This window comes from Neolamprologus multifasciatus, chromosome 17, assembly GCF_963576455.1.
Source record: "Neolamprologus multifasciatus chromosome 17, fNeoMul1.2, whole genome shotgun sequence".
Classification (NCBI taxonomy): Eukaryota; Metazoa; Chordata; class Actinopteri; order Cichliformes; family Cichlidae; genus Neolamprologus; species Neolamprologus multifasciatus.
This window is the reverse complement of record NC_140455.1, coordinates 34,660,697-34,684,900: the sequence shown is the minus strand read 5'-3', so window position 1 is coordinate 34,684,900 and position 24,204 is coordinate 34,660,697. Positions and strand designations below refer to the sequence as shown.

At 39.9% G+C, this 24,204-nt stretch overlaps 1 protein-coding gene and 2 long non-coding RNA genes across 7 annotated transcripts in view; 2 read left to right on the top strand and 1 right to left on the bottom strand.

Annotated features, from left to right (window-relative positions):
• The first annotated feature begins 4,315 nt into the window (after positions 1-4,315).
• The window catches only part of LOC146499736 (kinesin-like protein KIF21A), a 53,601-nt gene continuing 33,712 nt past the window's right edge, over positions 4,316-24,204 (top strand). For 3 of the 5 annotated variants that reach the window (XM_085137736.1, XM_085137735.1, XM_085137733.1), the window contains exon 1: positions 5,675-6,100. In XM_085137736.1, the coding sequence (XP_084993862.1) occupies positions 6,051-6,100 (50 nt within the window). In that variant the 5' untranslated portion in view covers positions 5,675-6,050. Of the gene's footprint in view, positions 4,338-5,673; positions 6,101-24,204 lie in introns of those variants that run through there. The other 2 variants (XM_085137737.1, XM_085137734.1) reach the window with 2 other exon arrangements.
• On the top strand, positions 8,066-15,436 carry LOC146499738 (uncharacterized). Its single transcript, XR_014870167.1, has 2 exons — positions 8,066-10,713; positions 10,920-15,436. It is a non-coding gene; the product is annotated as an uncharacterized LOC146499738 (long non-coding RNA).
• Positions 17,181-18,862, bottom strand: LOC146499737 (uncharacterized). The gene is made up of 2 exons (XR_014870169.1): positions 18,295-18,862; positions 17,181-18,224 (listed from the first exon to the last, which is right to left on the bottom strand). It is a non-coding gene; the product is annotated as an uncharacterized LOC146499737 (long non-coding RNA).

Below are 24,204 nucleotides of genomic sequence, written 5' to 3'. Positions count from 1 at the left end.
GGCAACTAGCAACAGAGAATTGTGTTGCTAGTTGCCAACAATAATCTGACAGTGTAGTGGTCAAAGCATGTTTCTGCTGCCCCCAAGTGGCCAAAAAAGTTAAAGCAGCTACGGTGTTTGTGGTTGGCTTGGTCCTGGTCTAACTATGAACATTTCTCTGCATTGAATTTTTGGCTTGTGAATGAGACCTCATCATTTCTTCCGACCCCACGACACAGCAGGCCTCTGCAGTGACTTACTGAACTGTTACTTGCTAGTGCAATCCCCCCATAAACCCCACCAACCCCCTCCCAGCTTTTCTCAACCCATCGTTTATTAAGAGACTGAATGTAAGTGAGAGATTATGTATGAAGCAAGTTCTACGCCACTGGATCATACAAGTTTCTTCTTTGTTAACAGCTTGTCGTTTTATAATTGTGTTAATAGTGCATGCTATTTCATTTTACAAGAGCCACAATGTGGTGTTACATTTCCGATCTGCTGTACAGCGTGGTGTGTGAACTGGAATTATGGGAAAGGCCATTTTCATGTTATTCCATGGCTACAGGGCAGCCAGATTTCATATTTTCAACATTGTCAAAAGCAGATGGATGACTAAGACTGTAAGTTTGAGAATGATGTTGTACTTTTGTGGGATTTGTATTAGGCTGCCGTGTACCACAGACCAGCATGCATTGATTCTTCCTTAAATCCAGGGATTACTACGCTTTGGAATTATTACATAATTATGTTAAAGACATAATTTTCAGTAACAGTAGCCCAGGTCATCTTTGGGGATCTCATATGACACACGTGTAGGAGTCTGTGTATTTTAAACCTTTACAGCAAGAGAGCTTGAGCGACATTAAGGTCATCTGATCAAAAATCACTTTATGTTGAAAGATGAAGATGTATTTTCTTGTAAATAAAACGATACAATGCAACCTCAGAAAAATGAACTTGCTTCTTTTTCGGCTTTTAAGTAAATGCTTGAGTTTAGCCCAGCTTTCAACGCTGTTAAATAAACGATGATATTTGTACCACATGATGAGCTTTAATAGTTCTTTAAATTTAGCACAGGTCGGAGAATCATATAGGCTGGGTCTTTGGAATTATGACAATGTGTCAGGAGCAGTGTTGGTCAAGTTACTTGAAAAAAGTAATCAGTAACTAATTACTGATTACTTCCCCAAAAAAGTAATCCCGTTACTTTACTGATTACTTATTTTCAAAAGTAATTAATTACTTAGTTACTTAGTTACTTTTTAAAAACAGAATTTACAACCTGAATAGGCGATAAAGTGATAGATCTTTCAGCCCAATTCTACTTTTTCTACAATCCATCATATAAAATGTAATCAAATGGAAAAGTCCCTTTTTAAAACTTGTTTTATTAGTTTTAATCTTTTAACTTCATGCATCAAGCAAAACTGTAATTATATGCAACATTCTGTGACTGGAAGAAATTTGTTTAATATTTAAACCTATTTTCTGCACATTCCAGCATATAATTTTTTTTGTGTTTACACTCAGTCTTTCAAATAGATGCAAGTAAAACACAGCAGAAAATAAATAAAGTCAAAGACTAGCGGTCCTTTTGCTCTATTTTCACCTGTAAAGCAGGAGTGGGGTAGGCGGAGGTTTACCCTGGTGCAGGTGTGCCGCAGCGGTCAGTGGAAGAATCCGCGAGTTTCTCTGTGAGTTTCCCATTACGTCGTAGCTACTCGGTGCTTGCTCGGAAGTTTAGGGGCTTTTTTCGCTGTAAAAAGAAGTTTTCTTCCCACGCACAACGGACACTAATGTTTTTGTCACTTTTTATGGAATCAAACTCAAAATAAGGTCAGTACTTCCACGCTTTAAACGCTGCACACTCATACTCTCTCCCGCACTCGATATATTATCCATTGTTGATCTGCACACAGCTGTTGTCACGAACGTCGCACTCGCTTACGTCACTGTCATGAGACATTCTTGCAAAAAAATCACGCTTTTAGTAACGCAGTAACGCAGCGTTCCTACGGGAAAGTAACGGTAATCTAATTACTGTTTTTGCAATAGTAATCCCTTACTTTACTCGTTACTTGAAAAAAGTAATCGGATTACAGTAACGCCCATCTCTGGTCAGGAGTGCACGAAAAGACGATTTGGTTATTTTAATATCACATAATGTGTCCAGCAGCATCAATGCAACTGTCAGCAAATCAGTTCAGTTTTATTTATGTCTCACATATTGCAAAGTAAAAAACCTATGATAATAGCACTTAGCAACAGTAGGAAAGAAAAACTCCCTTTTAACAGGAAGAAACCTCTGACATAACTAGGATCCGGGATGGGCAGCCATCTGCTGTTACCGGTTGAGCATGAGGGGAGGAAGACAGAGATGAGGACTGATTATTCAAGACCTCGTTTGTGACAAGAAGAATTTTAAAGTGAATTCTGGATTTAACAGGAAGCCAGTGAAAAGAAGCCGCTATGGGAGAATCATGCCGTCGCATTCTAGTACCTGTCAGTACTCGCTGCAGCATTTTTGGATCAGCTGAAGGCTTTTCAGGGAGCTTTAAGGACATCCTGATAATAAAGAAATTACAGTATTCCAGCCAAGAAGTAATACATGCACAAACTAGTTTTCTAGTTTCTGTGAGACAGGATGTTTCTAATTTTAGATATATTGTGAAAATGTAATTATAGGCAATTATCGGCAATCACAGGGAGTAGAAACGATGGATATAGCCACTGTGACAGCATCCACTGCTTAGTGGTTTGCAACAGTGCTATCGTGGTATTTTGTAACTGGACTTTACAGGAGAACAGCAGCTACCGCATTCTCATGTGACTGGCATGTTGTTGGCCAATGAGAACCCTACTTTCTGAATAAATAATTATTGCTCTTTTGTTCCTTCTAATATAGCTCTAAATGTGTATATATACCATACAGAATAATAGCCAGTGTATAAATATCGGCAAACTGGGATTTTCCCCAAAGCTTCAGTGTGGGTGCAGTGAGTGTCTGAATACAAACAGGAGAATCCCAGAGCTGAAGCTGTCCTATGAGTCAAACCAACACCCAGTTGATCTTTCAGACACCACAGACATTTCTTTTGTCTTATTATCAACAAAATGAACGGTCATGTTCAAAAGTGATACATAAATGGGAAATAATGAACTGTGTCATGTTTCCATGTTGCACAAGTACATAGTGAAAGGGGCTGTAGATGGACACACTAATGTAGCAGATAGACAGAGTACATTGCATATACAACCAAAGAATGCATTTACTAAAGAAAATGCAGCCTGAATGCTGATAGCTAAAAGGTTTGAGTTAATTTTTGTAATTGCTGAATCCTTGTTGAAAAGCTTGTTGAATGAGGTGAAATACACTGAATCATTCACCTGAAAGCCAAAGTGCAGAACTGTTGAAAACTGACGTTCACCCAGAAGAAGAAGTTCTTTCAAATTTGGAAAGTTGCTGAACGTCTTTAAAATGTACATTAGAATAACTGACTAATGACCTAAAAAAAGTTAGAATGAATATTGAAAACTCATATTCTTTAAATCACTGGAAGAGCAGAGTTATGGATTTTAAATGTCTAAACTCAAGAATCAGAACATTTGCAGAATATGTGCTCTGTGTGTGTCACAGAGTGAGTGACATACAGAGAAAGAGGGGAACTGGCACCAGTTGAAAAGGTAAAATAGTTTTTCATCTTTAACTGTTTTGTGGGTTTAATTTCATTTATTTATTTTATTTTTATTCACATACTACACAGACTGTGTGTGCAGACTGAACAGGCTGAAGCAGAGCAGCACCTGGCCTATTTTCAAGTATCATTAAGGTTACAGCGTGTAACATTTCACCATTACATGTCAGTAGATTGCAGATTGCAGTCAACTGAATTCACTTTTCCTGTCCCAGAAAACCTAAACTCCTCAGCAATGTCCACAATTACATTGGGATACTTAAAGAGAAGCAGCAGGAAGCACAAAGCTCCAAAATGCTCACAACTCAAGAAGTAGTGACAGACATAGTTACTAGGGGTGCAACGATACTCATATCGATATTGAACCGTTCGATACAGTGCTTTCGGTTCGGTACGCATATGTACCGAACAATACAACATTTTTAATTTATTTTATCAACTTTTCTTCTGACGGTGCTGTCTGTGTTGAGCGCTCAGTGGATCTGCGCTCGACAGTGCAGCCTAGGCGGAGTAGTCGAACGCAGATTTACTGAGTGCAGGACAAGCTAGCAGACAGAAGTTAAGCTCTCCTTGCAACTTGGCAAATTGAACCTCCCCCACCCTAATTCAGATCTGGCGTATGGAACTATTTTGGTTTTCATGTGACGTATGACCCTGAAGGTAAGCGTGTCATGGACAAAAGTAAAACAGTATGTTGGATGTGACACGCAATGCTCAATTACATTGGTGGGAAATAGTGTGTTAGCGCAGTTAGCTCGTTAACGTGTTGGCCGTCCAGCCCCACGCACAGGGCGATCCGCGGTAGCTCGTTAACGGAGATTTGCCGTGTTGTGGCGTTAACGTCATTTCAACGAGATTAACGCTGACAGCACTAGTGGGAACACAACAAATATGACTTCGTCCTCGCCCCCTCTTAAACACGGCCTCCCAAAGGCTGAGCATACTCTCCATCAGTGTCACAAAGGCCACTTTGGATTGAATCTCCAAAACTTTTACAGCACTGAACAGCCAGACCATTTTCTCCTGCTCCATCAGGGACAACGTGGTCCAGACCATCATGAGAGAAATCTGAATTAAATGTCTAAACTCAAGAATCTCAAATGAAAAACCAGCATATTTACCAAATATCTGCTCTGTGTGTCTGTCTGTGAGTATTCGAGTGTAAATTACAGAGAAAGAGGGGAACTGGCATCAAATAAACAGGCAAAATAGTTTTTAATCATTAAAGATTTTGTGGGTTTTACTTTAAGAATAATTGTGTGTTAGTGTTTAGACAAAGTACATACATACAACAGCTTTCAGTTGGACTGGAGTAAATACAGAGATACTGTTGCTCTGTGGCAAAGCCCTGTTAAATCTGCCACGATGCACCTGCTGAAAAACTGCTTCTAAAAGTCCACGTTTTGAGGGTAAAATTATTAAACTTAAACTGGAACTGAAGAAAAACTATAAAAGATATTGAAAAGATAAATCCAAGCTGAATAGTTCAATGTCTTGGCTTATTTTACAGTTTAAAAGGTGTCTGTAGGTGAATGTGTGTAAAAGTAGAGTTGAAAGAGGATTAAGTTGAATGAGGATTTGAAAAGTCTCCATATTGACATACATGATAATTTTTTGTTGAATACAAACCTTCAGAATTATAGTTCACGGGTGTAATGATAAGAATTCACCACTAGATGGCAACGTGGCCAAGTTCAATTTTGTGCCCTATAACGTCATCTAATTATTACACACAGACAGAAGAGGCCAGGTTTATATTAAGTGGAAGTTTAAAATCGCTTCACGTTGCCTTTTTTAGGGTTTCAAGGACTGCAGGCCATGCATATATTCTGGAGTTTTTAGCGATATGTCACGATAAAGTCAGTTTCACTGAGCTGACAGTCGACACAATTGTGTTATTATTATTATTATTACTTTTATTATTGCTGGTGTGTGAGGTTGCCCCCTGCCTGGATTGGTACGGCTCTCCTGGGGGGAGGAGCTTGGTTACGTCCAGGGCAATTACACGCCAGGCGGATCCCGGCTCCTCCACACTCACACAGCGCGCTCCACCCGGGCCGGAGGAAGCGACGATGCCTCCCAGGAGATGACCACGGCTGAATCCTTAGCCACATTTCCCTGAACATGGAATCCAAATCTATTCATATAGAATAGATTGAGCCTTTAAAATGGGGTTTATTTCCAAGCCGGCGACGAGGTGAAGCGAAAGCGGCGGCCGCGGTGGAAGCCCAAGATAGAAAGCGCTTTATTGAGAGGAGCAGGGAGGGAGGGAGACCGCGACGCTCTCCCGTCTAAGAGGATAAAGGGAAAAGAAAAAAAGCGAAACTGAGCTATATTTAAGCGGGCTGTTTCGGGCCAGCCTCCCGTGCCACCATGAGCAGCAGCAGCGGGCCGGATGAGAGCTCGGTGCGCGTCGCCCTGAGGTAAGGATGCAGACGCCTCTCCTGAGATGCTCTCGTGTTACACCTGCTTGGGACCGTGCACATGTTACTCCTGCTTTTATTTTGACTGGGCTCTCCTAAAACAACAATACTCCTTTACTAAACCTGCTTTTATTTTGAAGCTGGCAGGAGCTGCTGCAGTTTTCTTGCACGGTGTGCAAAGCAAATATAGCTCTCGATTACATGAGCTGCTCTTGTTAATACCTGCATGCTTTGTACTGGATTTATGAATGAGGATGCCATATGTGTCTGAGGGATTAGGCCTTCCGCTTCTTCCCTTGAAGACTGCACCTGTAGTAAGAGTGAGCCACACGATTTCAAAGGATGCACTCACTTCTCATAAATGCAGGTGCATTTGAGCCCCTTGCAGTCACTCATTGTGATATTTCGCCTTGCTTTTGTGCGTTACTCTGTGTGTGTGCGCGCGCATTCGCTGTATCACGCTGCTCTGACCCTTGTCCCTGAGGCCAGTCCAGTCCTGTCACTTACACAGCACACACACTGAGATAGCCGCCATCTGGTCACAATACAACAAATCAATAAAGACACCAGTATAATGTTGGAAGCCACTTGCATGGGAATGTGTGTCTGTGTGTGTGTGTTTGGATTAAAAACCTGAACTGTCACGTGATCTCATTGGAGGAGAGGGCAAAAAGCTCCCGTCCCTCTCACGTTTCTCCCTCTCGCTCCTTGTTGTGCATTCAGACTTTGACCCAGAACTCTTGTTTACTGAGCCAGCTCAGTTTACAAGCTCTCTCTCTCTTCTTCATGGATAATAAATAATCTGTCTATCTGTCTGTACACCCCCACCCCACCTCACCTCACCACCCAATCACATGCTCTGCTGCTCTCTTTAATAATAAGATTCAATTCATATTGGAATATTGCATTTGTCTGGCTTCCCGTCTTAGCTTAATGTGAACACACAAAACAGCCTGAGCCGCGTACGCAGGCTGTTTGATGTGTGGCAGATAAAGATCTGCATGTTTTTGTCCTACCTGCTTTTGTATCTCGTTAGAAAGGTCAGGTGCAGTAATTATTTAAAGCGCCTTTGTTGTGTTTGTTGATCTGTTGTCCTATTGAAGGTCAGACAAAAAGGCTTTTCATTGGTTTAGGTTTTCAACTATAAGTTTGTTCATGATTTGTTTGATTTTCTTTATTCCTTTGATGTAAGTAACCTCTATTCTCACGAAAAATGCTATGGCACACTTATTTATGTCTCTTCTTATGTATTTGGTTGGATGAATTTAGAGGCATGTTTCATTTTTCTCAGTGTAAGTACATGAATACAACTTTAGTTATGTTCAAAACTAGACTAAATTGCACTTGGGGGGGTATCCTAGTATTGTGAGTCTGAATTGTAAGTGTGAGAAGAGCGACAGGCTATTTTGATGAACTTATAAAAGGTCTAATACAACACTGAGCTTAAACATGATGTTTTATGTTGGCCTAATATTTTTACTTAAACCTTAAGTCTGATGACCATATGGCACAGATGTCGAACTCGAGGCCTTGAGGGCCGGAGTCCTGCACGTTTTAGATGTCCTTGATCCAACACAGCTGATTTAAATGGCTAAATGACTTGAAGTTCTCCAGAAGCCTGGTAATGAACTAATCATTTGATTCAGGTGTGTTGACCTAGGGTGATAGCTAAAACCTGCAGGACACTGGCCCTCAAGGCCTGGAGTTCGACACCCCTGCCATCCTGCCATATGGGTTATGAAAGTGGCAAACTCTTCATGAATTACAACCCAGCCCTTTATTTAGAATCAGCTCCGTGGAACATTTTAGAGTCTTTCAGCTTAGTATTTGGATTTACTGTGTTTACTGTGAGCAGTGGGGTAATTTTAACTAAACTGATAATAATCCAGCTACATGCTATGTGTCTAGCACCAAATAGCTAGTAAATCATGTTTGTCCCGATTCACTGTGCAATACTCTTTTTTTTTTTTTTTTTTTAAATAACCAACGGTGCAATAGACTTCAATACTTGAAATGTGCAATTCTCTTGTATTCTTATTCTTATTTATTCTATTTATCCCTTTTGTATACGCTTCATTTATATATGTCTCTATGTGTATCTATGGTATTCTGCTCACATTCTGTAACTTCTGTCGGTGCTGTGCTATTGGAAACCGAATTTCCCAGAGGAACCCACCTGAGGGATTAATAAAGTTCTATCTTATCTTATACAAATCACAAAAATGTAACATTTTCTGTAAATTCTGTGAATCTCGGGCAGCTCGACTTGCGTGAAGTGTTTCCAGCTGGGCGTCGTGTACCTGGAGTCGAGTGTTTTAACCGATGCGTGAAACGATACATTTTTAGACATAAGTTGTAACAGCCGCCGTTTTCTTTGTGAGTATTTATTACACGGCGTGCTGCGGGGAAAAGCCTGTTCTAACGTTTGAGTCTAAGGTTTATTTTTTTAGCACCTGACGGCTCTTTGTTGCTTTTCATCCGTAAACACTCTGCATCCTCTTTCACGTGATTCAGTTTATTTTGAAAAGTCTCAACAGGATCTTGAGCTTTATTGTTAAAGGTTTATGTGGAAAATAAACACGCGATGATTTTACAGCCGTTGTTGCTAACGACAACGCATAAAAACAGGCGCTTGTCCGTCCGTAGTGTGGTTATATTAAATATAACAGAAAAAGAGAACTTTAAGTAATTAATATAGCCACTACAGTGACCATGAAAACGATGAAAAAATATTGCCGTAAATAGTTTATTTTGCGACACCACAAAACAAACGATAGCATAAAATGAAACGATAGATGTTTTTATATCATCATCCGATATATATCGTTATATCGAACAGCCCTAGCTGGGAATGGGCTGCTATTGTACACTTTGGCATTATACTGGGTTGCAAATGTTTAGCTAATCCTTGGCCTCCTTTAGTAGTAATGATAAAAATAATAATTGTAGTCTGTTTATTGCTTTAGAAGCCGGACTCAGTTAATTGGAGATCTGGCTCGGCACCCTTGAAATTCTGGCTGCTACTTTACAATATAAACTGCTTTGAAGGGACTGTTGTGATATGGCAATGTAGAAATTGTAAGAATTTTTTATTGTGTATTGTGTAACTATTGAACGTATGAATACATATGTTAGAATTCAAAAACGTACAGTGCAGCAGTTGAACTGAGCTCTTAGTAGGCAGATGTGCAAATTTACTGTACTTTTCCCAAGAATGAAAATCCACTGTTAATGCTAAGCATAACTCTCAGCAAGTCGCTCAGCCTCGTGCTTCTTTAACTAATCGTGTTATTGTCACGTGGCTGCCTCACACCTAGCTGTTAAAACAACATGAAGACGAGACAGAAGAAACAAAAACTCCAAATTAAAAAAGCTTTGAATTTCCTGTGATAACCAATATGAACGAAATACAAATTGTCATTATAAAGTCTGCATACTTTTCTTAAGTTGTCACATTTGTTTCCTTTTTTCTGTTGCTGATTAATACAAAACCTTTAGAAAATGTCCCATCTTTGATTCATTTTCACAGACAGTCACTTGCAGGTCACACCTGAACGTCTCATTTCACGTCTTTGAACATTCAACCACAGCTTCGCGTTGATGTTTTCAGCTCATTAATCGCCGTGGCAACATTCTAATTATTTTGAAATGTTACGCTTGTGGTGAACTGTGATTCTTACTTCTGAAACATTTTGACTGGCAGCTTTCTCCCAGCTCCTGTAACAGTCTAGTTAGCTTCATCTGTGTGTCTCCAGTAATCAGCTAGCAGGTTGCCAACCTCTACCTGCCTCAGCCTGCGTGGCTAATGCTGTCTGTTAGCAAGCGCCTAATCCCCCGTCCCATATGGTCCAAAGTGATGAAATGCACTTTTATCATCTCTTGTTTTTTCTTTTTTTGAGTGGTAACAGAAAAGAACAAGAAAGAAAGACATCTGGAGATCTAACAGAAGGACGACATAACAGGGTGTTTTTGTGTCTCCTTGATTTATTACTGGAAAGATGATATAACATAAAAATCAATTTGTTCTTTAAAAGAGAATGTGCTTTCTTGATGGATCTTAAGACGTGTTTGCTGTTCTTTCCTTTGTGGTTTTAAAAAAATGTTTTCCACACCGGACAGCATACAGCTGGGGCACTTCAGTGGTACAATGTTGGGTGATTTAGCAAACGCAAAGTGTTTACTGGCCTATTCCCATGTGTAAGATCTATCTTCTTATGTAACAGCCCATCTGTGTGTGCATGTTTGGGCACAATGGTGCACAAAAAATCATGCAAAACCTTAATGATTTATCTGAGAAATAATTGATTTTACAAAGTCAGCCCGAAGGAGCCGGCCAAGAGATCTAATTAGATTGTCGATGTCCTCGAGGTGCAGCTTTAAAAATTCAAAGCCTACAGGCAGAAGTGGTGGGCAGTGAGGTTTCAGGTTTCGTAGATAGCTTTTCCTCATTAATTAGATGGGCTTGAGTGAATACTTTAAAATAATGTACTTATTTTGAATGCACCAAGAAGCTATATAAACTTAGGCAGCAACTATTGAGCCAACAGTTTGGACAAAATACAGCCATAACCTTAAAACTTCTAACAGATAAAGTGAGTAACTTTGACCTTCTCGTTACACTGGAATTCTCTACTGGGAAACCTTTGGTCTGGAGTGTTATTTTTGAACATACCACACCTGAACATCATTGCAGATCAACCTAATCAGAGAGTCAGTACCTGATGGTGGTGGCCTGCCCAGCAGGACTGTAAAAGCACTGCATTTTTGGCAGTAATGGGGGTAAACTGAAACATGGTGCACCCACACATGCTTAAATAAGTTAACAAATAATACATGCCTTATTCCAGTAAATAAGCAACAGTCAGCTGCCTCTCCAGTCTTTACAGTTTCTCTGTCAGTGGACTCCAACTTTAACTTCCAAAAGCAGCAGCATCATGCGGCCCCACTGATTTTTGGTAAAGCAGCACATAAACCAGTTCTAAAGAAGAAGGGGCTACCATAGCCAACTGTAGTCCATCTGCAGTGGATCTGGAGTCTGTCCCACCATGGGACGAGAGACTTTCTGGGGATTGACCGCAAGTGGATTGTTCAGTGATGGAAAATTTAAAAAAAAAATCTAACTGCAGTCATAAATAATCCCGCTCTATTAAAGTCTGTGTGTGGGAAACAGTGCAACGTCACCCACCACACAGTAAAATGTGTTAAGATGGCCTTCAAATATTTCACATCCCAATCTGATAGCACATCATTAGAATGCATTGAAACAAGCCACATCCAGTGGCTTTAACCCACCTGAAGGAATGGATCAGAGCTGCTTTGGTGGATGAGCAGGACGTTTTTAATATTTGGTAGGTGATGTTAATGTTGTCGCTGATGATTGCATATGTGATGTCCATTTAACCTAGTAGAAATGCCAAAAGTATGCTTTAAAACAGTGCATCTTGTCCATGAGTTGGTTACTTACTTGGTTACAAAAAAAACCAACAAAAATGTAGCCATGTTATAAATATCTAGTTTATATTAAATGAGTTAATGAAGTATAAGCGGAAGCGAATGGATGGAGTTAATGATAGTGCAAAGATGATTGAAGACCATCGTGCTAGATTAGATCACCACAAATATTCTCTTTCCGTCACTGACCTTCCTCGCAGCCGCCATTATGACCTGGAGTAGGAGACAAACACAGGTGTGACTAATCACATTAATAAAGGCTCAGTGCTCATGTGGAACAGGACCCCCATTAATGTGATTCATAACATCTGCGTCCATCATGGCAGTAGGGTTTCTGTCAAAAAGATCGAGTATAGAAATTCCTCATGGTCTTCACGCTACGCTGTAGTCAGGTGGCGTGTGCTCTGACTGTGCTCAACATAGACAGGACATTGAAAAAACATAGGTACCAAGTAAATGTTAAATATATGTTATAACAACAATAAAAACAAGTATTGTTAGAAACCAGCACCCAGCTGCTTTTTCCAGATTGTCTGACGCCTACTGGCTCCTCCTCTTTGACCTTTGTGGATTATGTTTGAGGGCAAAGGCCCGTGCGTCCGCTGCGGTGAACCAAAACCTCCCCGTGTGTGTGTGTGTGTGTGTGTGTGTGTGTGCCTCCTCTGACCGGCATCCATCCAAGCGTATTCACGATAAATATTCATGAATCAACTCAAGTGAACTGAGACACAAAGAGAAGCATGCTGCAAGCCATCTGCCAGCTTCTGTCATGTGATCATGTTGTTACTGATATTCAATAAGTTCTGTCTAAATAGCGCAGAGGTTAGTTCAGTATAGATTTTTCCTAATATTAGTATTTATTTGTTTACTGTAGCTTCATTTCAAAACTCTCCTGCTTGTTTCATGCTTGCTGTGTTTGTGTTGCCTTCTTGAATTTCCGTGTGACTCCCACATGTGCCATTATGGGCCGAACTGTCCTTGTCAAAATGGAATGTTTTTATTAAGCCGGTATCAGTGTTGGAGGCCAGTGTGTGTGTGTGTGTGTGTGTGTGTGTGTGTGTGTGTGTGTGTGCTGATATGCCCTCTCTGGCTGCCTCTCAAGGTGATAACCACCATCCTCTTCCACCTTTCCCTCTTTCCTGCCCGGCGATCTTTGACCCAGGAAGCTGTCAGAACTTTCATCCGTGACCCCGTCGCATTTTTCCCTTGGCAGCCTGTGTGGACTCATGTTAGCTGTTACCATGGCAACCTCGGGTCCTTTCACGTGTAGGGGTGTGCAGCGATGCCCCCTGTGACTGGACTGCCACAGATCTAAGGGCAGCTTGAGGGAGGGAAACTAAAAGCCTGAGTCAGCAGAATGCCCTCTTTTTTCTTCTTTCCTACTCGGTCTTTTCCGACCCCCCTCCACCACCACCACCACCATTGTCTGGTGTTGTTTCCACACCAGATTCCAGAGAAAAGAATGATTAAAGGTGGGCTTCATACAATACTTCTTTATTGGCTTCTGTAGAACACCAAGTGCAAAATGACACGAATGCATCGTTCACTGAGAAAGAATGGAAATTCCCAAGATCTTTTTTCTTTTTTGTCTGAGGTGGGGGAAAACTGTGGAGCACATATCATCTTGCAAAGCATACTAGAGATGCATGTTTCTTACTGTACTGCGATAAATTATCAGCTTGATCCTTTGACAGTGATAATCTATTTTAAACAAGATATTAAAATAGAGAAAGGCAAACAAATGTTTACCCTGACATTGCCAAATGTGAGGGTTAAGAGCTTTACAAACATTCACGATCAGAAGGACAGAACGGCATTTGTACGAAAGTTATGACCTCATTTTGGTGTTTTGATGACAAAGAAGGACAGTATATCCGCCCAAAATCTCTCAAAGGGTTGACTTTGAGTTAAAATCTCACCCCTGCAAAGGCCGTGCGATTCACATCATTTTCGTACACTTTGAGCAATTCTGTGATCCTGTGTATGGGGGTACTACTACTAGGGATGCACCGATACCAATACTGGTATCGGGTATCGGGGCCGATACTGTGAAATGTGTGTGTACTCATACTCGGAAAAGTTAACCGATACCATGAACCGATACTAACTTATTTCATTAATCAGAGAGTGGCTTGTCATTTCTGTTGTAGTTTTTTAGATTGGCCACTAGGGGGCCAATTATTATTTTATTTATTATTTATTTTATAATTTTTTATATTTTATTTTTTATTTAATAATAATTATTTTGTTTGTTTGTTTACATTATGGACACTCTGCAATAATTTAAAAGTTTATTTTATTCGCAAACCTAATTTGTATTTATTTTATTCCAAACAGAAGTGTTTATTTATTATTCTGAAAGCTCGAGACAGTGCCAATAGTTCAGTGATATTTTGTAAAATTACAATGTGGACACTCTGCAATAATTTAACAGAAGTGCTTATTTTTCACTTGAAATTTTTTTGTGGTCATTTTTATTAAGATTTTATTTTTTATCGGCAGAGAATATAATAAAACCTGTCTTCCAATTATTTGTATTTGTGTGTGTGTGGGTGTGGTAGAAGTATCGTTTTTTGTACTCTGTATCGGCAAGTACTCAGATCCAAGTATCGGTATCGGTATCGTATCGGTTTGAAAAAATTGGTATCATTGCATCCCTAACTACTACCTTGGAAAAGTCTATCCTCATGAGGATAGAAATAATTGATCGAACTCTTTGTACTGACCATAATCTGTAAAGGTAGTAGACCCAAACTGTGCCAAAAAAGCTCCTGGATGGATGGCTGGATAGATGTCCTTCTGGTGTATGGTATTCTTGTAGTTATATGTAACTGCACCTTCAATTTTAATGCTTTACAGCTGTTTCAAAAGATGTTTAAATTCAACCCAAATTATCGGCTTTAACTTGGAGGGTTTTTTGGATGTAACCTGTCCATTTCATCTGTGCATACGTCCCACATTTTAACAGTGAATTTCTTGTACAGATGAATCTCTCGACTGACTCTTCGACTCTCTCAGCACACTGAAGAGAGTGAACCAATGAATTGGCTCTAGATCTCAAGACGAGCTGCTAGACAATAGAGGCTGTTACTAAAAATGCAGCCGTGCTGTGTTGTGGTGAGTTAAAGCAGTAGCTGCTCGTTGTGGCTGGAGGGTTCGCTCTGTACTTAGGATCTACTTTCTCTCCTTGTGTCATTTCTGTACCTCCTTGTTCTTCCCTTTGCCCAAGGCTACTAGGAACATATTACACAAGCTAGTCCACACACACACAAACAAACACACACACACACACAAATAACGGAAAAACACAACTTGTGCACCTGCTGGCTTAAAGAGGCATACAGTGTGCGTGTTGTTATATAAGGTAGTCATTATGCTGTACTTGAAGGTGTTCTTGATGCACACTTGCACACGTTTAAAAGAATGTAAATTAGAGCCGCACTACAGTTATGTTTCCTTTTTAGAGCGCGGAAGAATAGAGTTTCGGTGTTTCAGTGTTTACCTCCCAACAGAGAACTTTGGCTCGAAGAAAGTTGGGAAGTGTCACTGAGATCTGAGTGTTTGCAGTTCCCTTGTCTCAGTTACATTAGCATCAAATGACGAGGTAGACCTTGTGCGTGAGATTGTATGCACCAGTGAGTGGTGTGCCTGTGTTACTGTGACTTGATTATAGCCTCATTATCCACTATTGGGTAGCATCTCTCTCTTCAATCTGCAGTTACAGCACTTCAAAAAACTACAGTCAACTCAGATCAACAACTTCAACTGTTTCACCTGAGTTTTTACAGAGGATTTCTTTTGAATTTGAGGTGTCTAGAAAAAGAACAAAGAACAAAAAATGATTACAAGTAGCCAAAACTCTGCTTTCACTTGTAAACTCAGTTTTGAAACCAAATTTCACACCCCAGGTTTATGCCATAGTAGCTTTAGTCTGTAGTTTTCTCAGTTACACAAAAAATGCAGCTCACAAACTTAATTATCTAAACTTTGAATAATGTGTTACTTACTTACTTACTTACAAAACCCTAGCTAACTACAGACATATAGTTAGGCTTTTATTCTTTTACCAGGTGGACACTTTTTACATTTGTACATGTGCTCTGTTTGACAGTGTTACATTTACTTTCGGTAATTTTCCCAGATCGGTTAAACTATTCCTAATAAGAGGATTAGACTCTACTAGCATTAAATTAGAACATATTTTTTATGTCATAAAGTAAATTTGGACCTGGGATATGTCAGTTGATGAATAGCTCATTTGTAATACTTTTGTATTTTAAAGAATAGAGTGATAGTGATAGAGTGATTCTTTAAAATACAAAAGTATTTTTTTTCCACTGTTCAACATTTCAGGTTTTTATTTCAAAACTTTGGAGTTACTGAGTTATTTTGAGTTACATACCTCATAATTTTGACTTCCTAAGTGTCTCGAAATTGCTACAACTGGCTAGCCGGCTTGGTTAGCAAAGTGCATTCATAATTCATTGTTATCAGTCTTGGGGTTGACCCTCAAAAAAATTAACTTATTACACAATACTTGTTACTTTTATGAAAAATAATGCCTTAAGTTACCTCATTAATCTCTAACGAAAGTATCTCATTACACTAGTTGTTACATTACTTTCGTTTTTCGTATTGCTTTGTGAAATGACCTGAAATGCATTGCTACATAATTACCAGTCAACAGTGTAAACCTGAGGCTTCATAGCACAAATCCCTAAGGAGGACACACACAGTCTTTCTTGTAGTTTTTAGATATGCCCATAAAACTGGCAACACAAAGAAGTCTCCACAGTGATTCTATTGTAGAAACATATACCGTTAAAGCTATGCACAGCTTAAACAGGTGAGTTCTATAAAAATTCACGTGCTATCTGTCATAAAGGGGGAATTTGGCAAGAGAAATTACTGCAGTTTCTTAAGTTGCCTCAAGTGGCCATGTGAGGAACTGCAGTTTTGCCAGTTGATGTTGCCTGGAGGCTGCTACTTAATAATCAGTATGTGTTTGATTATAATAATCTAACTAATATACTAATATCACATGTAAAAAAGAAGAAAAAAAAGTAAAAAGTCAAACAAATATAAAATTTGGTTATACTCATTTTGAGTTAGCAGTCAGCACTGCTCATACCAACATACCAACTAACTCCAAGTGTTTCAGGATCTAAAAATATATGACTGTGATGACGTGACTGTGACTCTGCTGGTTTCACTGTGAAATGTGGAGAAAAGAGTCGTGTCTGCTGCCCTTTGGCTCAGATGTGCCTTTCTGTTTTTGCTGAATCACTCGGTGCCCTCAGCTGTAAGTGGTGCTTAAAGCTAAAAATAAAAATCACACAGGATTAAATTAAGTAGGAATCAGATGTCGAGGTTTACTGTTAATGTTGATTTGTTAGTGATGATGCACAGGGACTGGCTCTAGGGGATTGAATCGATTTTCTGATTGGCAGGAAGACTGATGTCAGCATTTGACTGGCTGTGTTTTAGGAAGGATGAGATAAGCAGCATGGTGGTCATGGTGTGACTCGCCTCCTTTTTATTAGTGTGTCATAGTTTCTTGTTGATTCCTTTTATCAGTCACAATAGCAGGTCTCAGTCAGTCTATAGTCAGGCTATATATATGAAGCCGGTGTTTTTGAGGAGTTCACTGTTTCTCAGGCTTTCACCATAATCGCAATAATGAGAGTGAGAGCAGGAGCCTAGCATAACTTGTCACATGGAGAGAGGCTGACAAATCCCCCCTGTGTGTTTGTGTGTGTGTGTCTGCGTGTGTGTTTGTTTGAATAGGTATGTGTGCATATAGGGTAGTGTGTCTGCCTTTCTCCTTTTCATCTCTTTAACGGTTCAGTGAACGCTGTCTCGGTCGCTAAATTCCCCTCATCAGTCAGTGACAGGCTGTGGCTTCTCTTATTGAACTAAAAAGCTGCTCAGTTTTCTTCCACGTCTTTAGTCAGACTTGATCTGCATAGTGATTTGATGAGTGAATTAGTAATGGATGTTACTATTTTTCAGCACATGCTCTTTTAATGTGTCTGATAGCAGTATACCTGAAGCTACAATAGCCACAAAGTGCAACTTTGAACAATAGCTTCCTTTGACAGCACCTTCTGGTGACTACACGGATGTTTTCAGGACTTTAGCAGAGTATGCTAGCATAGCTAGCATAGCTAGCATTTAGCTGTAGAGTAACTCCTAGGTAAAACTGGTCAATGGTAGTTTGCAATGGAGCATGCCCACATGTCTGCAAACACTTGCTAGCTGCTATCTGAGCGGTAGTAAAACGTTTTGCAATACAAACCAGAAACTGAGGGTATTTACTTTGAAAGTAAAATTTGTGCTAACATTTTTCAAAAGAAGAAACGTTTACTTTGAAGACAAATGGTGTCCATTCCCAGTTTGTGTCTCGGTTTTTACTGCTCAGAGAGTAGCTGGCAAATGTTTGCAGACAAGTCGGCGTGTTCCATGTGAACTACGTCTGCTAGCGAACAGTGCAATCACAAGGACGTATTTGCAAAGAAATGTTTTCAGAGTTACCCATGTGACTGGGGCTTTCACAATCATTGAAACGGTGACTGCCGTCAACCTCCAGCAACAGCTTACCAACCGGTTGGTGAATGCCTATTTTTCCTTCACTGGTTGCCAGATAGTCACTATGTGACTAGGGCATTAGTCACTATGTGACTAGGGCATTAGTCACTATGTGACTAGGGCATTAGTCACTATGTGACTAGGGCATTAGTCACTATGTGACTACCAATATGGTGGCCAAGTTAATGTGACCTGGTTAGAGGTCATGTGACTGCAAAATCCTCAGTAGAAACACTCACAAACTCACGAGGAAATCACGTTTAATCGGTTATAACGCGGGTTGAGAAATATAAGTCCAGACATGTGTGGTATCCACAGAAACCTCTGAATCTCAGCTAAAATGTCATATAAACCATTTCTACAACCACCAAACACACCAAAAACAAGCCGTGATTAAACGAGCAGTTACGTAAATGCGCAGAAGTCCGCTAAACAAACAAAACCAAACCAGAAATTCTTCAGACTTCGTGTAACCGACTAAAGATAGGCTGGTTAGCTTCCAGGGCTATCACTGACTCCACACACCAAGTTTCACCAGGATCAGACCAAAATTCACTGAATAAGCCGCAAAAGAAGACCACAATAACACACAGCGGCGCAAATGCGCTAAGACAGAAATTGGCTTACCGTCCCGATTTCCTACTCTTGTGAGTAGAAACCCACAAGTATACATATTAGTTCAGTGTGGCAGTGTGTATACTTTCAGAAAAGCCAAGTTAAATTACATAATTTAATTAATACATAATTACGTGGGTGGCTGTAGCTCAGGTGGTAGAGCAGGTCATCTACTGATCGGAAGGTTGGTGGTTCGATCCCTGGCTTCCCCAGTCTGCATGCCAAATATCCTTGGGCAAGATACTAACCCCAAAATTGCTCTCCGATGCATCCATTGGAGTATGAATGTGTGTGTGAATGTTACTTAGAAAGCACTTAGGAAAAATGTGCTTGTGTGAATGGGTGTGAATGGGTGAATGTACAAGTTGTGTACAGCGCTTTGAGTGCTCAGAAAGAGTAGAAAAGCGCTATATAAGAACCAGTCCATTTACCATTTACCATTACCATAACGACTCGCGACCTACAAACTTTTAGCTGCATATGTTAATAGCGAGATAGGTAGCTAGCTTAGCCAAGCATAAAGAGTGAAATCTAGATTAAAAAAATGAATCTTTCTAAAAAAGTTAGTCATATTAAACAAATATGTTTACTTTTTTCCAAATTGAGATTTTCAGTGTGCATTTTGTCTTACAACTATTTGTTCCTTTGAGTTGATTTTGAAGTAATAGCAAAATCTCATATTGATTACCATTATTACACCCTTAGTGAAACATCACACATATCTGTAGTTTACAAAGACTTCAAATTGTGTATGTTAACGTTAATCTAACTGTAGAAGTCTAGTTTCACTATGAAAAGTTATTTATGTTCCTCACAGAATTAAAATAAAAGGTAAAATCATAAGATGCACCTAAATTGTGTGTAAAAAGCTTTGAAAGTGTGTGTGTGTGTGTGTGTGTGTGTGTGTGTGTGTGTGTGTGTGTGTGTGTGTGTGTTAATGCATAAGCAGATAACTGAAATTTCCTGGAGAAACAGCCATGGATTAGTGCTCTAAGTCTGCTCTAAGTCTGCACTGCGCCGAAGGGCAAACCTTTATTCAAACAGATGAAGAGTGTTTTGGGTTGAACCAGAGTGAAGGTTGCCAGATTATAATCACTGCTAAAGTCAGTCAGTCGCACTAATAATACACCAGCAGAGCACACTTCACACCTCTCACTTCTGTTTATGTTTAGCTGAAATGCCCAATGCCAGAACTTGCATTAGTTGTGAGTATGCACACACCCAGTGACTACTCATAATAGAGGTGCATTTTATATAAACATTTAAAACTCATTTCTTTATACTTCCTAACATACCAACGTAAAGTGTTGCGCCTTTTTGCCTTTAATTCAGCATAGCAAGTGTTGGAAACATTCCTCGGGTTTTGTTGATGCACATTTTTCAGCAGCACATCCACGACACCAGTCTCCCATTTCACTATATCCCAAAGGTGCTCTATTCGATTGTGATCTTGTGACTGTGGAGGCCATTTGAGTATAATAAACTCATTGTCATGTTTAAGGAGCGTTACACTGCTAGAAGCAGCCGTCAGAAGATGTGTCTTAAAGGCTTTAAGGTACTAATGCGTCCCAAGAAAATAATCATCATACCACCACCACCAGCAGCAGCTTGAATCGTTAATAGCCCAGGATGGATTTATGCCCAATTCTGTCCCTACCACCTGAATGCTAGAGCAGAAATCAAGACTTATCAGACCAGGCAGCAGTTTTTCAGTCATCTGTTGTCCAATTTCAGTGAGCCTGTGCAAACTGTAGCCTCGATTTCCTGTTCTTAGCTGACAGGAGTGGCAGGTGGTGTGGTCTTCTGCTGCTGTAGCCCATCTGCTCCAAGTTTCAGTGTCATGTGTGCTCAGAGATGCTCTTCTGCATACCCTGGTTGCAATGAATGGTTATTTGAGTTACTGTTGCCTTCCTATCTGAGCGAACCAAAGTGATCACTCCCCTCCAACCTGCGGCATTAATGACATTTTTATTCAGAGAACCTTTCTCTTTTTCAGATCATTCTTTGTAACCCCTAGAGATGGCTGTGTTGGAATCTCACAGTAGATCAGACCGTACCACATTCAGAGTAATCTTTCTTTCTTCTTGATGTTTGGATTGAACTTCAATGCACTGGCTTTCTGCCATGTGACTGACTGATTAGATGTTTTTTGTTAACAACCAGTTCAACAGTGTACCTAAAAAAATGTGGCCAGTCATTGTGTATTTAGATCACAGATGTAGTAGTGGTGTTACTCTTTGCATTTAAGTCTTAGAAGGTGAGAAAGTGTACAAGTGTACTTAACAAACGTGGGTGTTGGTAATACTGTAGTATCCTTGGTTTCACTGACAGGATTTAACAGACCTCTGGCGATGAAAAGCAGTGTTTCATTGCCATTTAATGCAGAATCTTTTAAGCATAGCAAAATATGGCACAGTTTGTATTCTGTGAGCTACAAAAAAAACATGCCACACCCTCTGAAGACATAAGTTTGTTTAGACACAGGCAGAAGCTCTTCTTTACCGAGCTTGTTTCACTGTTGTTGAAGTTACAGGCCAAAAGACTGTGGCCCGAGGGTGTGCCAGGTAGAGGGCTGAGCTGATAACAGCGCTTACCGGCTCACATTAGTGTTATTTCCTGCATTGCCTAGAGTGATGACTTGAGCCTATTTTCAAATATCTGTGTCTTGCTGTTTGGATAGTTAGCATACTGTAAAATGGAGATAGACTATAGAGCATTTTTCTTGTCCCACTGAGCATTCAGAGTAGGGCTGCCTAAAACGATTATTTTGATAGCCGACTAGTCACCTATTATTTTTGCGATTAGTCGACTAATCAGATCATGCATCCATTGGACATAAAACGTACAGTTTATTGCACCAGCAGCATCTGCTCTTATATAACTATCATTAGCTTACAGCTTTAAGTGTGTATGGTCTGTGCTAACTAAAAATAAAGACAAGATGATAGTTTCTTAAATTTTAATGAAATTTGCAGATTGTTTTGGTGAAGTTTAATAAACTCCACCAAAACAAAATATAACGAGACACCGGAGTATATTCTCGAGCATCTCACACTTCTGATAATCAGCTGTCTGCTTGACATTTATTCAGCTGTGTAAAAACTATAACTTTAATCTCAGCCAAACCGATTTACTCAGGAACAAATAAAATACTAAAAAACCCAAACAATAACATGTTTAAGTTCTCTAAGTGACTTATATATCATGTTTAACCTGAGTAGCGAAAGACGGCGGTGGGTTTGAAAACGATTTGCCGGAGTCCGGTGTTCTCACGGCTCTAGTTAGCCTAGCCCCCGGCTAGCTATCGAGCTAGTGGGTAACAGATGTCTCCGAAAACGTCGGAGCGCTTTTGAAAATATGTGGTGTCTTGATAATCTGAACAGATATTTGAGGTTTATACAGGTCCATTCTCGGCTGAAAATATGTTAAACGTTTATTTTGTGACCCAGAAAGAATAATAAGAGTAACATTAAAACTAACTAGCTGCCGCCATTGTTAGAAACTGAGCTGGGCTGCGCTATGAATTCTGGGACACAGCTTCTTCTTCTTCGGGGTTTAACGGCAGCTGGCATCCTTGTACATGCAGTGCTGCCATCTTCTGTTTCAGTCCGTTATTACACTCTTAAATCCTACTACTTATTCCTGCGTCTTTTGTGATCTTACAAAGCTTCAAACGACGCGTCGACTATTAAATCAGTCGTCGACGATTTTGATAGTTGACGTAATCGTGAGTAGTCGACTAATCGTGGCAGCCCTAATTCAGAGGCATCCAAGCATGGCTTCATAGACCAACGTGACCCAGAAAACATGAATTTATTCTATTAACTATTACTGTTTTGTCTAGCTATCATGCAGCTCACCAGCTGCTCCCAAAATAAAGTATGACACTTTTACTATTTAAATATAAGCTGACGGTGCAAACTCTTAAACTGAGACTGCAGTCTGTGCTTTTGGATCCAAACAGAACCGAGCTTAAAAATCCTAGGCACATAAAATGACACGCTCGCCCTCCTGAACAGCGAGGGCAGTGCATTCAGTGTGTTGTTATTCATTTGCAGTGGTGCATCTTACTGTGACAAGAAAGAAAAAATGACAGGCTGAATGAGATCAGTATAAAGGTCTTGTTATGCAAAGATAGATAATGAGTTTGAGACGAGATGCACTGTGGGTGAAGTTTCCATCTGTAGCCATCATGCCCAGTCTTTCCTGGCCCTTTGTTTTTCTTTATCTTTTCCTCAGACATTTATTTTCCTCTCTCTGGTCCATTTCTAAATGGAGGACCCCGGAGATGTCGTAACAAGCAACAAAACAAACAGTGCATCGCTGCTTTGTTAAGGCAAATGTAATCGGATAGACTGGGCATTTATTCTAAATGGAGACTACATTTGTAGAGGCCTTTTTCTCCCTCTTGGAGAAAACACTGATTTAATTATACTTAACTATATTAGGAAAAAATCCTTTTTCTAAATGTGTTTGCTGTAGTTCATACTTTGTTACATTTTTCTTCCCAAACACTCAAAGTGAACAATAACTGAGGGACTTAATGCCCTCACTGTAAGCTGCAATGAGTGCCTCTATTGTTACCCTGGATTACAGCTCTCTGACAAGTTTTGGGAAGCTAGCCAAAGGGGATTAATGCAGATTCACTCCTGTAATGCTCTCAGCCATCGTGCCATTAAGTCACAGTCTTCTCAGATGACCTGATAGTTACGTCATCTTCACCTGGAGCCACCTCTGATGTATGCAGTTTTTAAAAATACGGATTAACATGACATTTTCTTATCAGCTTTGTGTCAACAAGCCTTGTAGTGTAGCTGTACACACACTTGTTAAACTGCCAGGTTTTTCTGATGTTAAAAAAATTAGATCGCAATAAATCATTTCAAAAATTTTCTTACCTTTAATGTGACACTATAATACAATAATAAGCTAGTTGTACGTGTACGCACCCTTATGCTAAAACTGTGTTGAAGCACATTTTGATTTAATTACAGCATTCAGTCTTGTTAGGTAGGATTTTTATCAGCATTGCACATCTTGACTTGAAAATATTTGCCCACTCTCTTACAAAATCACTCCAAATCTGTCAGATTGTCTTGTCATGTCTTGCACATAGCCCTCTTTAGCTCACAGATTTTGTACTGGATTTAGGTCTGGGCTCTGGCTGGGTCGTTCCAAAACTTTAATTTTCTTTTTTTCTGGTGAAACCATTCATTTGTTGATTTGGTATGATTTGTATGCTTGGGATTTCTGATCAAAAGTTTAGTATTTGACTAAAACCACAGTTCCAGCAAAAGAAAAGCAGCATGATGTTGCCACCACCATGCTTCACCAACCCTGCATCCCTACCCCACAGTCCAGACATGTGGAGACTGTTAGTTTTTCAGTGTGTAGTACACAACCAGTTCTTGCCTGAAAGTAGGGCAAGAACTGGTTGTGTATATCATACC